At 36.7% G+C, this 15,937-nt stretch overlaps 1 protein-coding gene across 1 annotated transcript in view; it reads right to left on the bottom strand.

The window, feature by feature from the left end:
• SHANK2 (SH3 and multiple ankyrin repeat domains 2) overlaps positions 1-15,937 on the bottom strand; it is a 569,301-nt gene that overhangs the window by 184,964 nt on the left and 368,400 nt on the right. Inside the window, exon 15 of the mRNA XM_065403513.1 lies at positions 15,771-15,895. Within this exon, the coding sequence (XP_065259585.1) occupies positions 15,771-15,895 (125 nt within the window). The remainder of the gene's footprint in view (positions 1-15,770; positions 15,896-15,937) is intronic.

Genomic DNA, 15,937 nt, shown 5'->3' with positions numbered 1-15,937 from the left:
AGGGATAATTCTCAATTAATAGTGAGTTATAGGACTAAATAGCCGCTCAGAGACAGAGTTTAACTTTGGATTTAAGGTCACATTTCTATCTCCAACTGATATTTCTAGTACATTGCTCATACCCATTACTCAGATGCTTTTCGTGACTGATTGATTATATAGAGAAAATCCAAAAATAGTTAGAACTCTCATAATAAACTTTCAGAAATACTTGCAATAAATATTTTGTACTCATTTAAAGAGAACTGTTCTTGCATCTAGTAATTGAAATAAAGTCATAATGATCCACCTTTTAGTTAAAAACTAAATGATGTGTTAAACTAACAGAGTTTTAAGTTGTCATTTTGTCTTGGCACGACCATTACAGAAATAAGGAAGATGAGTGTAAGTTTAAGCCCCAGGACTGAATAACTTACTTTGTTAGAGGAACAGAACATATTATAGAGTAAGTTAACTGAAGAAAAAGATTATGAGTGAGGCTTCACTTTTGTCAACAACAGTACAGACTGTAAGACTGTAAATTCTGGAAAAATTAGGTAATTAATCTCTAGGATGCTATTCCAGAACTTCAGATGTTATGCCTTTTATGAATTTATGCTTCTGAGGGCAAAACAGAGCTTGAACTTCACCTATGACTTGACATATACTTAAGATGTTAACTGAAATCAATAATACATGAGGATTAGCTATGTGGTCTCTGATATGAAATCAGTACTAGTCTCACTACTTGCAGCTCTAGGGGGAAAATATATATTTCTGAGCACTCTGATACCAGTTACTTTCCATGAGCCAAATGATCTCGGAAATGCATGCTCCATCTTAAGTTTTCTTTCTATGATTCAATGAGTTATTCTATCTATAATTGTCATACTTCTTTGACTGAGAGTTCCGTGTTTCAGCAATCAGCTGTGATACTGGATTAAGAACTGAAACTTTCTGATATGGGCTGCTCTGAATGATACTGTGTGTAGAAGCACATCCACCTTCCATGGCTCCAACCCCAGGTGCCTGTGGGCTACCACATTTGAGTCCACAGATCTAGCCACAAAAATCCAGCAAAGAAAGATGATCTTTTCCTGTTAAGCTTTTGTTTGATGGAATTTTTCAAGAACAAACCTTAGACCTACGATCACAATTACTTGCCAGAAAGATTCCACTGCATAGGCCAGTCAGCCCTTACAGACCTTGGGTTCCAAATCACCTCCAGCACTAAGAAAAAAGGGAACCTGCTACTTGTCAAAAAGGCTGTCTAGGAGTTCCAATTATCTCAAGGACACAAGGAGAAATAAACAGCTATGAGACTGGATTGAGAGCGTTAACAGGCAAAAAAATAGAAACTGACTATATAAGGGAAACATGGCAGTTGACATCATGAATTTGCTGTCAAAAACAAAAAACTGAAAAATGAGAGAAATACTGTTTCTTCTGTAATCTTTTTCATTTACAATAATCTTTGGTATTACTTCAACATTTGTAGGTAAAAACTTTTCAGACTGTAAGGTGGGATCTAAGCTCATGACCTTTAGCTTATTTTGCAGAATTTTCCTGATACATCTGTGGTTCTGAGAAGTAAAAAAGGCAGAATCCCACATTCAAAGGGAAAAAAAAGTTTTGGACATTTTCAGAAAAAAAGTGCACAGGTTATTCATTGAGGAAGATGAATAGCATTTGTAATCCCTGTGAAAACAGTTTCTTCTCACCATGTTCACCTCATAAACCTTGTCCTCCCAACAGTTATAACTCTGTCTCAACACCAGGTAAGAATGGTAAGTCATCAAGACTGATGAGCCAGATATTTTCTTTAAAACAATCTTGGATCAGGCCATCCAGTACTGGAATTAGGTCTTTAAAAGCTAAGAGGAAAAGAAGCTTCTCACGTGTGATTTGAAAAAAACCAATTAGGTTCTACACTGCAGTGGCAGTGTTTAAGTAAGCACTTCCATGGTCTAGTGTGGAAGCTAGATCCTTCTGTTAACATACAACTGTTACATAAGTGCCCTTATTCAGATTGAAATGATGAAGGTAGGAGAAGAAAGAAAGACGGCAACACAAGCTTGCTGTTGGTTCTGAATCTCATATCTATAATAGCTTGGGAAGGAGTGGGCAGAGGACCTTTTCCTGTAAATTTATTTATTTATTGAGAACACATTAGAAATTAAATGTAAAAGAATCGGTAATGAAATTAAAGCAGTATTTTGTCCGCAATACTGAACTCAAAAGTAAAAAGACTCCAAAAAATATGGTTGCTCCTATGTGCCCCCCTGCAATTCTGCCTGTGTCTGTTGTATTTTCTGCCTGTATCTGTTGTATTTTCTCTCTCTCTTTCTCTTAAGAGTAATATTAATTAACATTTATCAGCACAAAACAAGAGATTATATAGACTGCACAATGTGCATAGCAGGAAAACCTCAATGGTGCAAATTTCCTGACCCGAGTGACTGCAGTCCTTAACGTTACATTAATATTAAGATTTTTATTCATTGAACATACTAGCATATTAACAAGCACTTTTCAGTAACAGGGAACTTACTAACCAAACTAGAAAAGGAGAACTTATTAAAAATGTCTAGACAATTTTAATATACGTGAGTTAACTGCAAAGGTGCTTCAATATTTGGATGTTGATTTCACAGATATTTGAAAGGTGATAATATTCCTTGCAAAATAACTATTTTTGGATCAAGACTCCTGTAGTGCATGTTTTTCAGATGCCAAAGAACTTCATCTCCAAATTCTAGACAGTCTTTAAGCTTGTAAAAGGAGATAACTAGGCATTCAGTGCTTCACTATTGGAAGGTGTACAATCTTTACATTGCCACAAAATCAATTGCCATTTTCAGAATAAGCAACATCACTGAAAAGACAGCTTTCTAAACATAAAACATACTGCACGCTGTATCATTCCCCAAGTATGGCGACAAGAGAAAGTCTTAGCATAGAATGATACCACCACCTGGGAGAAGGAGGAGAAACAACAACCCCCAAACCACATTTTACAGTTGTGCTTCATCAGTGATAGAATGTTGGCCAATATGAGTTTTGTTCATTTAGTACACCTTTGATTGATATGGGTTCACCACACCAGCTTCCTTCCCCTACAATTCTGTAACTTTGCAGCACCCCCTCCTATTTATAGCATTTGTATGTACCTCGTATTTTAGAAAAAATATAAATGAGTGATATTTTTCATATTTCTTAACCCATAAAGCCAGGCTTCCATAGTACCATGAGATCAAAGGTACAGGACTCAAGGAAATTTTATAAAATATATTTTATAAACTTCTGAAGTTTACTTAAAATAGCTTTCCTATATATAGTAAGGTCACTATTTAAGGTCTAGTCTCAGAACTTAACAACTTAAGCATTAAGTCATTTAAAAGAGGGGAGTCATAGATTTCTAAAGTAACAAAGACTATTCATAGCTGTGATTTATAGATTCATAGATTCTAGGACTGGAAGGGACCTCGAGAGGTCATCGAGTCCAGTCCCCTGCCCGCATGGCAGGACTAAATACTGTCTAGACCATCCCTGATAGACATTTATCTAACCTACTCTTAAATATCTCCAGAGACGGAGATTCCACAACCTCCCTAGGCAATTTATTCCACTGTTTAACCACCCTGACAGTTAGGAACTTTTTCCTAATGTCCAACCTAGACCTCCCTTGCTGCAGTTTAAACCCATTGCTTCTTGTTCTATCCTTAGAGGCTAAGGTGAACAAGTTTTCTCCCTCCTCCTTATGACACCCTTTTAAATACCTGAAAACTGCTATCATGTCCCCTCTCAGTCTTCTCTTTTCCAAACTAAACAAACCCAATTCTTTCAGCCTTCCTTCATAGGTCATGTTCTCAAGACCTTTAATCATTCTTGTTGCTCTTCTCTGGACCCTTTCCAATTTCTCCACATCTTTTTTGAAATGCGGTGCCCAGAACTGGACACAATACTCCAGCTGAGGCCTAACCAGAGCAGAGTAGAGCGGAAGAATGACTTCTCGTGTCTTGCTCACAACACACCTGTTAATACATCCCAGAATCATGTTTGCTTTTTTTGCAACAGCATCACACTGTTGACTCATATTTAGCTTGTGGTCCACTATAACCCCTAGATCCCTTTCTGCCGTACTCCTTCCTAGACAGTCTCTTCCCATTCTGTATGTGTGAAACTGATTTTTTCTTCCTAAGTGGAGCACTTTGCATTTGTCTTTGTTAAACTTCATCCTGTTTACCTCAGACCATTTCTCCAATTTGTCCAGATCATTTTGAATTATGACCCTGTCCTCCAAAGCAGTTGCAATCCCTCCCAGTTTGGTATCATCCGCAAACTTAATAAGCGTACTTTCTATGCCAATATCTAAGTCATTAATGAAGATATTGAACAGAGCCGGTCCCAAAACAGACCCCTGCGGTACCCCACTCGTTATGCCTTTCCAGCAGGATTGGGAACCATTAATAACAACTCTCGGAGTACGGTTATCCAGCCAGTTATGCACCCACCTTATAGTAGCCCCATCTAAATTGTATTTGCCTAGTTTATCGATAAGAATATCATGCGAGACCGTATCAAATGCCTTACTAAAGTCTAGCTATTTACAATGATATATCCACATTTAAACTTGTAAATGCTCAAAGACTGACTATTCATCCTACAATTTGATTTTTGAAAGGGAAATGGGACAAAAGGGCAAGAGAAATGGCTATTTATACAAACAGAAATCTACAGTACAAGATAAAGATCTCAAACATACAAAAAACAATACCATAAATTGGTCAATGAATTTTGAAATTCTTGTCAAAGAAACTTATGCAATTATACTTTTGTTCCTGTATGTATCTACGCAAGTTGGTTCTCCTAGGGCAAGGCCACTGGTACTACTTACTCCAGAGGCTGATCAAAATGTGGCTTGGGCCTGGTTGTACTTCCTGCATATCCTTGGGAGACTAAAGCAACTTTAGTAACACTGCTGCACAGTGATTCTGTATTGGCAACTTTGATGGTGCTTGTGACTAATTATTCTTCTGGCACTGGTACAATATTTATAGGAGGACTAGACTGTAGTACCCTTATTCATAAAGAGTAACTCCTAGTGGTTTCAACTACTCTTAGAGTAAGGCAGTATTCAACTTGCGTAATGATATCACAATCTGCCCTTAAATTGCAAACACTCCAGGACAGGGGCCATCTCTTAAACTGTGTTAGCACAGTGCCCAACAGAACCAGGTGCCAATCTTGATTGGAGCCTTTGGATGTTATAATAATTACTGACATTCTTTCAATCCCTTCTCTTCCCCAAGGAAGTACATTTCCATATTTTACTTTGTCATCGGTGATATCGCAGGTATTTCAAGTAAATACCAGTAATGTCTGAGGTACTTTGGGACTATCCAACTCCACAATACAGCAGAGTCATAGCAGGATAAAGTCATTTGCCATCGGTGGCATATATAGCAATTTCCTGCATATCCTTGGGAGACCTTATTTAACTAAGTTTAAGTATCTTTGGGGGTCTATTGTAGTAAATGCAAAATGTATGCATTTTTGTGAGCTGGAATTGCATGTAGCCTCTCTAGGGGGAGATGTGATGTGAGGCCTCGGCGTTCACAAGACTATATTGAAAATGTGTCAGACAAGAACAGGCTTTTGGGAATAGGGAAGAAGTGGATTTTCTGGGGAATACACAGGGAGAGGTTAATGCATACTCCCCCACTTCTCTCACCAAGCCTTTTGAACTATGCCCTGAAAAGTGCATCACTATCTGCTGATTACCTGTTCCCAGAGACTAGATCAAAGGCCCCAGCTGTATAAAGAAACAGATGAACTGCCCAGCCTGCACTCTGGTTCAGAATCTGAGACAGTTATGAACTTGTTAACTATGAGGAAAAGCCAGTTGTGGGTTTTGAAGGACTGACACCTACCATAGCTTGAGGTGAGGTTGGGGTGACATCTGGTAAGTTTTTTTAGCATGCATGTAGGTTCTTTTGTTGTTTTTAAATGTTTTCTCTGTAATGCTTTCGCCTCAAGAATAAATGTGCTTGCTTAGCAAAAGTTGTGTGGTAACTTGTGTCTGTGGGCAATTACACTGTTCATAGCCTCTAGAAGGAAAGCAAAGCACAGACGCTGGCCTGTTTAGGCAGTCTGGCTTGCTGAGAATATCACAGAGTCAGCAGGGAACTTTGCAGCCTGGAAAAACCCTGGTCCCAAGGGAATGAGATGCGGATCTTCGCCCAAGAGAGGTGATGGCTGGGAGCCAGAAGCTTAAACTAGGTGCCCTGGTTGGACCATAGAAGAGGCATACTTGCCCTGAACCTGAGACACCAGCTTCTAGCTATCATCTGTTCTGAAGCACACTGGTTGCTTGGATGTCATTCTGGGCAATGCGTCTGACGAAGTGGATATTCACCCACGAAAGCTTATGCTCCAATACATCTGTTAGTCTATAAGGTGCCACAGGACTCTCTGTTGATTCTGGGCAATGGTTTTATAATGGTTTTTGTGGGCGGACAACCACCAAATGATTTTGTCTGCCTTTCAGTTGTATTTTTAAGCGAATTATTTGCTTAGGTTTGAATAACTGAAATCTTGTGGGAAGTCAAGTCCTTGTTCGTCTACCCATTTGCCTCTGTGGTGAGGAAGCTAGTTCTTTTATTAATGTATTTTTAGGATCCAACCAAACTAGTTACTGATCTTTAGGGTCACAGTCAGCGAGCCTGAGTAGCATTCTCATCTATCATGTTACTCTGTGAGTATTCTGCTGAGAATGTGAGATGTTCATACTAGTAAAATCTGGACGTGCAATGTGGAGTAGTGTCATTGCCTGCAGGTAAAGTGCTCTGTTTGCAGTAGGGTCTTAATCAGGTGCCACTTTTCTGCAAGGTTTCCTTGCAAATCCAGTGGACCCTGATGAACAATAGTTTCAACATGGGGTTTCATGCAACTTCTAACACCATATAATGTTTAATAAGCTATGAGATGTCAGGTTTGTCAGTGAAGAAGGCAAAAGACTTTTCATTAACTGCAAAAATGCTCAGCATGGTCTGAGTCTGTTCAGGTTTGTAGAAGCAGAGTTTGCCTTTGGGAATACCCACTGTTTAACACCAACGTAAGCATAATCACTCCTATTTTATTCCTACAGTCACACCAATACCTGGTTGATACCAACACTTACATGATTTAAATGCAAGAAAGGTGTAAACCCCAAATTTTCACAGAAAGTTTCTTATGGACTGTGATTGGGGGGAGGGGAGGTGTAGAAATTTTTATTCCATCAAGCATGAAGTGTGTTGTACTCACAAAGTGTGTTATTGAGACACCAGAGTCAGAGAGAATTGTGTGACTAATTGGTAATCAGGGATTTCCTAAAATCTCCAACTGCTGGTCAAACCAGAACCCATTTCAGTTTTCTTTGAGCACAGACCTATGAGATATTAGTGTCTGATCTAGATGTTTGGGAAATTAAACTATTGCTACGAGATACTGCATACACAGAGGTTCTTGCTAGCCCTCCAGTATCAGATTACTTTTTCAGTGCAAGGTACTATGCATCCAGATAAGTCTCAAGACCATAATAGGACATCCCCTTTTAGAAAATGTTCTAAGGGTTATCCTTAAAAAAAGTTATTCTTCTAATTTACCAGTTACAGTACAGTAAATTAGTTTGTCCTGGTGAGCTACATACAAAGACTACACTGTCCAGGAATAGAACCCAGAATGCTCTACAATATGCACTGCCATTCTCTCTTAATATTCAAATGAAGGAGATCACATCGTAAAAAAGAAAGGCAGCCAAGTTGGCAATGACAGAACTTACTGCAAAGTATTGTTTTAGGGTGGACATTAGCCAGTCAGCTTTGAGTCTTTTAGTGGAACAAAGACAGACAATGACAATGCAGAAACTTAACACAAGACAATATTAACCTTTTGCTTTAAAATTTTTGCATTTAAACATCTTTTCTGGCTTACACACTTCCTATTTTCCAGTGTTAAGCAGCACACAAGTCAAGAAAATACTAAAGAAGATTCTATAGGAACGCATTAAACATCCTATAAAATAGCCCACAATAATTCCACAGAATTCGCTTATTTTCTTCATTGCTTACCTAGCCATTTGAAATTTGGATATGTAAACAACATCTGTGCAAATAAAGATTAACTTTACAAGAAAAAGGACAATGGATGTCCTGATAGAGGAGGGAAAAAGACTAAAGAACACAAATTTCAGACACTCATCAAAACTGTAGGCCTCAGTAAACTCTAGTGGTTAGAATTCTGAATACAGGAACTCATAACGTTTAGTAGAAAAGGAAAAAGACTGAATCAATCATCAGAATCTGTGATGCAAGGTTTATTTTAAAAATAGCCTTGAGCTATATCCCATAGACGACCTCTTTGTCTAAATCAAAATCTCACACAGGGCACTGTAACTTATCTTTCTTTTACAGGAGCTCATTGATTAAGGATGCTTCCATGCATGCTACCCCGAGTACTCTACTGTGGCTGCCAATAAATGCTTTGCATTGGCTGTTCAATGAAATTCTGTTGTTTCTTTGGGGCCCTCTCATGAAGTGTAATCTTTGCAGACAGAGCTAAAGAGAAGCTGCCCCCCATGCACCCTTTATGTGAAAGAAGAGCTACACCGTAAATATCACAGCTGTGAGTAGTGCATAGAATTGGGGTGAATGCACCTTTATTGCCTACAACTTCATTTTCTCATTTTTCTGAACAAAGCAGACTCAAGTACACAAATGATATAACTGCTACTGAGAGCAACCCCATTTTCAGAGACTAAAAACTGATGCAACGGAGAAAATCGACAAAAACGGAAGGATAAACAGACTGAGGCCTATAATGAGCCATTTTATGTAAATCCTTCAGCATTTCTGAAGCTACGCATTTCTTTTGGCTTTTTTGTATCACAGGATAAAAAGTCATCTCCAATCACATACAGGGTTGAGATTATATACACTAAATTTGGGGTAATTCTATATTAGACCTCAATCTGACAGTTAAAGATCAATTGATCATTGATCTAAAAACCAACAACAGTGGTTTCCTAAGTTATGATCACTTGTACCTAATTACATTTATTACATGTAAATAATCTAATGTACACACACACACACACAGCTTTAAAAAGAGCACATTTCCCAAAGTTGTCAATTTTGTTCATCATTTTCAAGAAGAAAACATATAAAACAGCATGAATTACTGATTATTGGGAGCTGTTTAAAAATGTTCTACTAGATACTCAAACCATTTCCACAATCAAAAGAAGGTTTCTTCTATTTAAAAACTATCCTGGTTAAAAATGGAAATGAAAGGAACAATAAACATTTTTTAAAATAATATTATATATCTTAAATGAAAAAAGGGGAAGTTGACAGCAATGACTATAAATTAACCATAATAAATACAGACAATTGATAAAAAAAAAAGCAAACAACTCTATGGCCAGCATGGTTAAGGACAAAAAGAAGGGATTTATTTAAAAAAAAAAAATCTATCAGAAACAATTCTAGAAATAGAATAGGTCCATTACTAGATAGCGATGAACTAAATGTCAATAATAATGCAGAAATGGCAGTAGTGTTATATAGTATAAACATTTCTGTTCTGTATTTTGGAAAGAAGCTGGATGATGTAGTCGCTACTTATGGTCATAATAAAATACTTGCTATTCCAACAATAACCAGGCAGGATGTTAAACAGCAACGACTAAGTTAAACATATTTAGATCTGAAGTACCAGACAACTTGCCCCCAAGATTTTTTTTTTTTTTTTTTTTTTTAAAAGTTGACCAAGATGCTCTGTGAGCCACTGAGGTTGATTATTTAAGTAAACTTGGAATACTGGGGAAGTTCTGGAGGAATGGAAAGAAGCTAAGATTGTGCCAATTTTTAAACTGTGTAAATGGCATTACCCAGGTAGTTATCAATTAGTTTGATGTGACCCCAGGCAAAATTGATGGAAGGGCCGATACAGGATGCAATCAAAGTATTGAATGCTGCAGCATAATTAATGCCAGTCAACAAAGTTTTATGGAAAATAGGTCTTGTTAAACAAACTTGACATTGTTTTTTGATGAGAGTTTGGTTGATAAAGGCAACTGCATTAATATAGTCAGACTTCTCTAAGCCATTTTTCTTAGTGCCATGTGACACATGACTTTCTGAACATAAAATAAGCACTATTAAAAAATCTAAACAATGTAGCACATATTAAATGGACTAAAAACTGGCTGATAAGTTTTAAAAAAACAACTGTAAACGTGGAACGATCATCAATGGGGTATTTTTAGTGGTCCCTCACAGGGGTCTGCTCTTCGCCCAATGCTAAGCAATATCTTTATCAATGATATGCAAGTAAAGCTGGCAGATGACACAGAAGTTGTTGGAGAGATAAATTAAAAGGATAGGTTCATTCCATACAATGATCTGGATCACTTAAACAACATATGGTTTAATACAGCAAAATGCAATGTACACCTCTACCTCGATATAACGCTGTCCTCGGGAGCCAAAAAATCTTACCGTGTTATAGGTGAAACCGTGTTACATCGAACTTGCTTTGATCCACCGGAGTGCGCAGCTCCGCCCCCCCCCCCCCCCCCCCGGAGCACTGCTTTACCGCGTTATATCCGAATTTGTGTTATATCGGGTCGTGTTATATCGGGGTAGAGGTGTACTTTCACAGAATGGTGGACTGTATTTTGGAGAGGAATGTTACTGAAAGGAACTTAGGGGTCATGCTGGACAGCCAGCGGAACATGATCTTCCAATGCAGCATGATGGCTAAGAAAGCCAGCATGATCCTTGGATGTATATGCAGGGGAATACAGAATAAAGGGAGTAGGGAATAAGAGTAGGGAGAAATTATTACTACAGAATACAATATTAGAGAGACTGTTACTGGAATACTATGTCCAGTTCTCTTGTCCACACCTCAGAGGATATTGGCAAATTGAAAAGGGTTCAGAAAAAAATAATAATCTAAGAATGATTTAAGGTCTAATCTGCCTTACAGATTCTATTTATCCTAGAGAAGGTGAAGAAGTGATTTGGTCACAATCTGTAAGTACTACATGGGCAAAGATCTCTGATAGTAGAAGGCTCTTTAATTTAGCAAACAAAGTCATAAGATCCAATGGCTGTAAGCAGATGTTAGACAAAATTTTAACAAGGAAGGTAATTAATCATTGGCACAACCTACCTAGGGATGTGAAGGATTCTCTGTCACTTAGCTGCCTGACTCTTATTGATTTTCATGGACACTTGGGACCTAACTCCCTTTGAGGATCTGAGCTCTAGTCTTTAAATTAAGATTGGATATTTTAAGTTATGCCATAGGTCAGCCAGAAGTTATGGGGGCTTGAAATAGGTGAAATTCGATGGTCAAATGTTATATTGAATGTCAAGGTAGATTGTAATGGTCCCTGCTGCTTTAAAATCTAAAACTAAATGTTTTGCAGTTTTTTGGATGTGAACATAGGGCCTGAACCTACAAATAGTCGCTCCTTCAAGTATGCTTCCTCCCACACATGAATGAAATCCCCCTCAGTGCAGAGGGACGGCATAAGGCTTTCCCACCACTTACATTCTCAAAATAAGGATTAAGTGGGATTTAAGACACTGTGGGGGACCCCTGCACAAGGGTGAATTTCAGCCATATCTGTGGAAGAAAGCTAGTCATACTAGTACCTTTGCAGGATTGGGTTTGTAAACAACAGCTCTATTTAAAAATAAACTATTCTTAAAGTACACCCAGCAGTAAGTACTACCTGCATGCACACACAATATTTAATTACTATTTTTCCTAATTTACACAAATCTGATATTCCAATAAAGATATTAAAAATGAAGCTTCACTATACTTTTCAGAAAATGAAGATATGAATTACACTCTCTAGGTTTCAACAGTAAAAGCTTGCTAGTCAAATCAGTTTAATATCGCTTTATTCTCGTATGCAGTTCTTACCCACCAAAGCTAAAATGTACCATAAAGAAACAAAAGAACTTCTATTGCTAAACCTGTGAATATAAAATCAGCTCTTTGATTATACAGCTTTTAAAATTTGACCAAAATGATTTATTTCTTCTCTTTGTATCTACACTCAAAAAATGGATATTCTGATCTAATGTAAATATTAAATAAAACCATATACAATAAAAATAAAATGATTTGCTTCCATTTCATCCATACTTAAATTACAAATTTATACCAAATAAATATTCAATTAACAACTGAAGAAAAAGGCAAGAATATGCAACAGACTGCTCTTCATGTGTCACTCAAGTACTAACTAGATTATTAAAAGGAGAAAGGATTCCTATTAAGATCTCAGTCTAGAAACCACTGTTCCATAAATCTAATATGGATTCCTTTCTGATATATCAATTCAGAGTTGTTGTTTTTTTCTTTTCTTCAGAGTTACCCGCTGAAATATTCGTTTAATTTTAAATCTTTCAATCAAACCTTGAATTTTGATTTCATTTTTTTTTATAACAAAACAAAACACTAGATTGTCAGTCACCAACTTGGAATTCCAGTTAGACTATAAACAATCAGTATTCCGATAATAAGATTTCAATCTGCTTGCAAATGCGAGGTTTAACACATCACTTAAAGAGGAACAAATAAAATTGTATTAGTAAAACGTTCCAGACAGTTTCATTTTTATAGTAGGTATACTTTAGTTTAATGATGACATTGCCACTACAATTATGATGCACTATCAGATATATTTCACACACGTGCACATGAGCACACTAGTTCAAATAAGAATTGTTTTGGGGAAGTTTAATGGCCTGCACTAAGCAGGAAGTCAGACTGGAGGACCACAGTGGTTCATACTGACCTTAAAATCTATACTTCTAGGCTAAACCTTTGCAAAGCTGGCCATGTAATTACGCATTGTTAATCTAGTTCTTAATTATACCCTAATTAAGAGTTCAGGGGTTACATTTAAAAAAAATATATATATATAAAAATAAAATAAAAGAGAGGGTATACCCTAGATGTATTTATAAAGAACTATACAAATGAAAGGATCTATTTCTGTTTGAAAATGAAGTTACTAAAAGAGCAATTGTCACACATTTTCCCAAAAGTTTCCAATAGCAAAATTAAGCCTATAAATAGGGTATCCGAGAATTATTGGATTAAGTATCCGTCAATAAAATAAGAAGTTAATTTTAGTCACTCTACAGTATTTGTGTATAACCATACAGCTGTTTCAGATGTAAGGGAAAATTCCTATTTTAGCAAAATTAACAACAAGAGAGATTAACAGCCATAGAAGCAAGAGAACTATTACACAAGCCAGACATGGGAACAAGGAAATAGCTTCCTAATGGCATCGGCATGAGTGTAATTACACTAGATATTATATTCTGTGTTTCTATAGCATCTTCTATCTAAGGATCTCAGAGCACTAAACATTAAGAAAATTAAACCTTGAAACCCTCCTATGAAGCAGATGTGGTGTGACCCATATTTTACACAGGGGAAACAAAGGCAAAGAGGTTAGGGTTAGGGTCTTGGTCACCCAGCAAGTCAGTGAGAGGGTGAACAGAGAAGTACCTTGTTCTGACTCTTTCTTGCAAACATTGATTTACAATCCTCCAACATATATTATACATAAAAGCATTTTTTTCATGTCTATACATATTTATACAATTTAATCGATGCATAAGTGCTGTAAAAATCCAATTGCTCAATATAATCACACTCATCAAGTCAGCTTGATCACTGAGGTGGTTTACTTGTGGAACTATGACTTCGCTGTAAGTGTCATGGAAAACTATCCAGACATCATTTGGTGCCCTCCTGCATTAGTAATTTACTCTATTCTTATTCATTTTTTCCACTTGGGCAGGTACTACAGTGTAATAATGCATACAGATATCAAAAATGAAAGAATAATTGAAAGGACAAGTTGCACAGTATTCCTCTAATTATAAAAGTCAAATGGGAAACAAATTCCCTACATGATGGCTTATCAATGCTAATAAGAGTTATGTGAAATCTAGAATACCCAAGTGCTTATTAATGTGTATATTATCATCTCCAGCTCTTGCCCATTCTCAATCTGAAAAGTCATTCTTGCATTTTCCATCAATTTTATTTGTGCTGTATCAGAAGAGGAAGTATATATTCTTTTCAGATCACTACATCTGTCAGAACAGGCTACAAACCAACTTCACTGCACTGAAGTATGGATTAAGGCCCTGATTCATTAAGGCACTCTCCCTCTTCAGGGCAGTATTTTAATGCGTATTTTACTGAACTGGGGTCTAGAAGTTGATTTAACTCATTAGGAAGCTTGTTAAGAAACCAAGTTATAGTTTTGTACAGTATTAATTATCCTACAGTTGTTATACCTCTTCAGAATCTCCCTTTTAGGAAATTAGCCATTGTTCACGATCAATCAAAGCTCCCTGTGAAAATTGACCACTTAAAGACAGAAAATTTAGTGCTGACACTTCTACGGATTTTTTTTTTTTTAAAGCACTCTAAATAGCAGGTTATCCTCCCAATGCCTAGCACTACCAGAACAAAATCTTAAAAACAAACTAGCTAGAGACCCATCACACCAGTAATTCCCATTTTTAAAGTATCTTTGCATGTTTAAGCACATAAATTGATATGTACTTACTACTGTAAATTAGAAGTCAGTGATATACTAGGTATCATAGTAGTTACATACCTCAAGTAAATATACAGTATATAAAATGTACTCAAAGCTCAGAGGGGCATGCACATTTGTTGTGTAGCCTGAAAAAATCTATTCAGTCTATTCTTTCACGGATACATAGGGAGTTCTTTTGCATATACTTTAATTACATGATCATGGGAGTTACAAACCTAAATTGTCTTTATATTCAAGACAGAATAGAACCCTATATCTTTCATTTCATCTATGCAGAATTTGTTTTGTATTCCAACTCAAAAGCCTGACAAATACAGATACACCTCAGAGGGGGGAAAAAGATAAGTCAGCACAGAAACATGAAACATCAGAAGTAAAATCTGAACACTAACACATATGCATATACTGTGTGAACAGTATTGTTTTTAGTTTGTAGATTCATGTTGCAAAACATATCTGGAAACAAAGCATCAACTGACAATATAACAAGTGATGTTCTATTTGAAACAAAAGTTGTTAAGGAAGCATCCTCCAAACTATCATGGCCTGTGTCACAGCAATAAATCAGTCAAAAAAAACCAAACAAACACCCAGTACTTCTTCCTACTGGTCTTTAACAATCCTCTGCTATCTGGCCATATCTACCAAATATAAAATCTGGCACGGAGGCTTTTTTGTAGATGCAATTAAAGGACATAATGTAGTTTACCTTTTGTATAAAATTAATTCAGACATCAATAAAATCTCTTTATTGTCTAGAAATTAATTTTCATTTAGAATATTTTGTCACCCATAATTTATACTGTGCTAATGAATGTTAGTGACCCTTCAAAATATATTTTTTAAAGTTATAGAATTAGTAATCTATGCAGCTACCCCAAATCAGAAGTAGAATCAACCACCAGGAGTTTCTCGCATAGTATATTTTCAAACTAAAACCAAAAGCTTCACCCAAAACATTGGAATATCTGAGTTACTACTTTCCTAAAATGTTGCATGAAACCAAAATACAGCATCCTCCGCACTACTGATCATAAGCATCTTTTACAGTACTTCAAGGTAAGTTTTTCAAAATAAAACACGGTATTTCCCCCACCAGAACACACAATCAAATTCCATGTTTTCCTACCTCAATCAGGAAGTCTCCAGTTCTCAAGCCAGCTTGCCAGGCTACTCCCCCTTCGTCCACAGATTCCAGGTACTGCAAAGCAGGAAAGGCTGGAGTGGGGGTGAATTCTTCAATAGGTGTATCAGCTTTGAAAATAAATGTCATATTACAAATAAACAACACAATAT

Source organism: Emys orbicularis, chromosome 4 (genome assembly GCF_028017835.1).
Source record: "Emys orbicularis isolate rEmyOrb1 chromosome 4, rEmyOrb1.hap1, whole genome shotgun sequence".
Taxonomy (NCBI): Eukaryota; Metazoa; Chordata; order Testudines; family Emydidae; genus Emys; species Emys orbicularis.
This window is presented reverse-complemented; position numbering and strand designations above follow the sequence as displayed.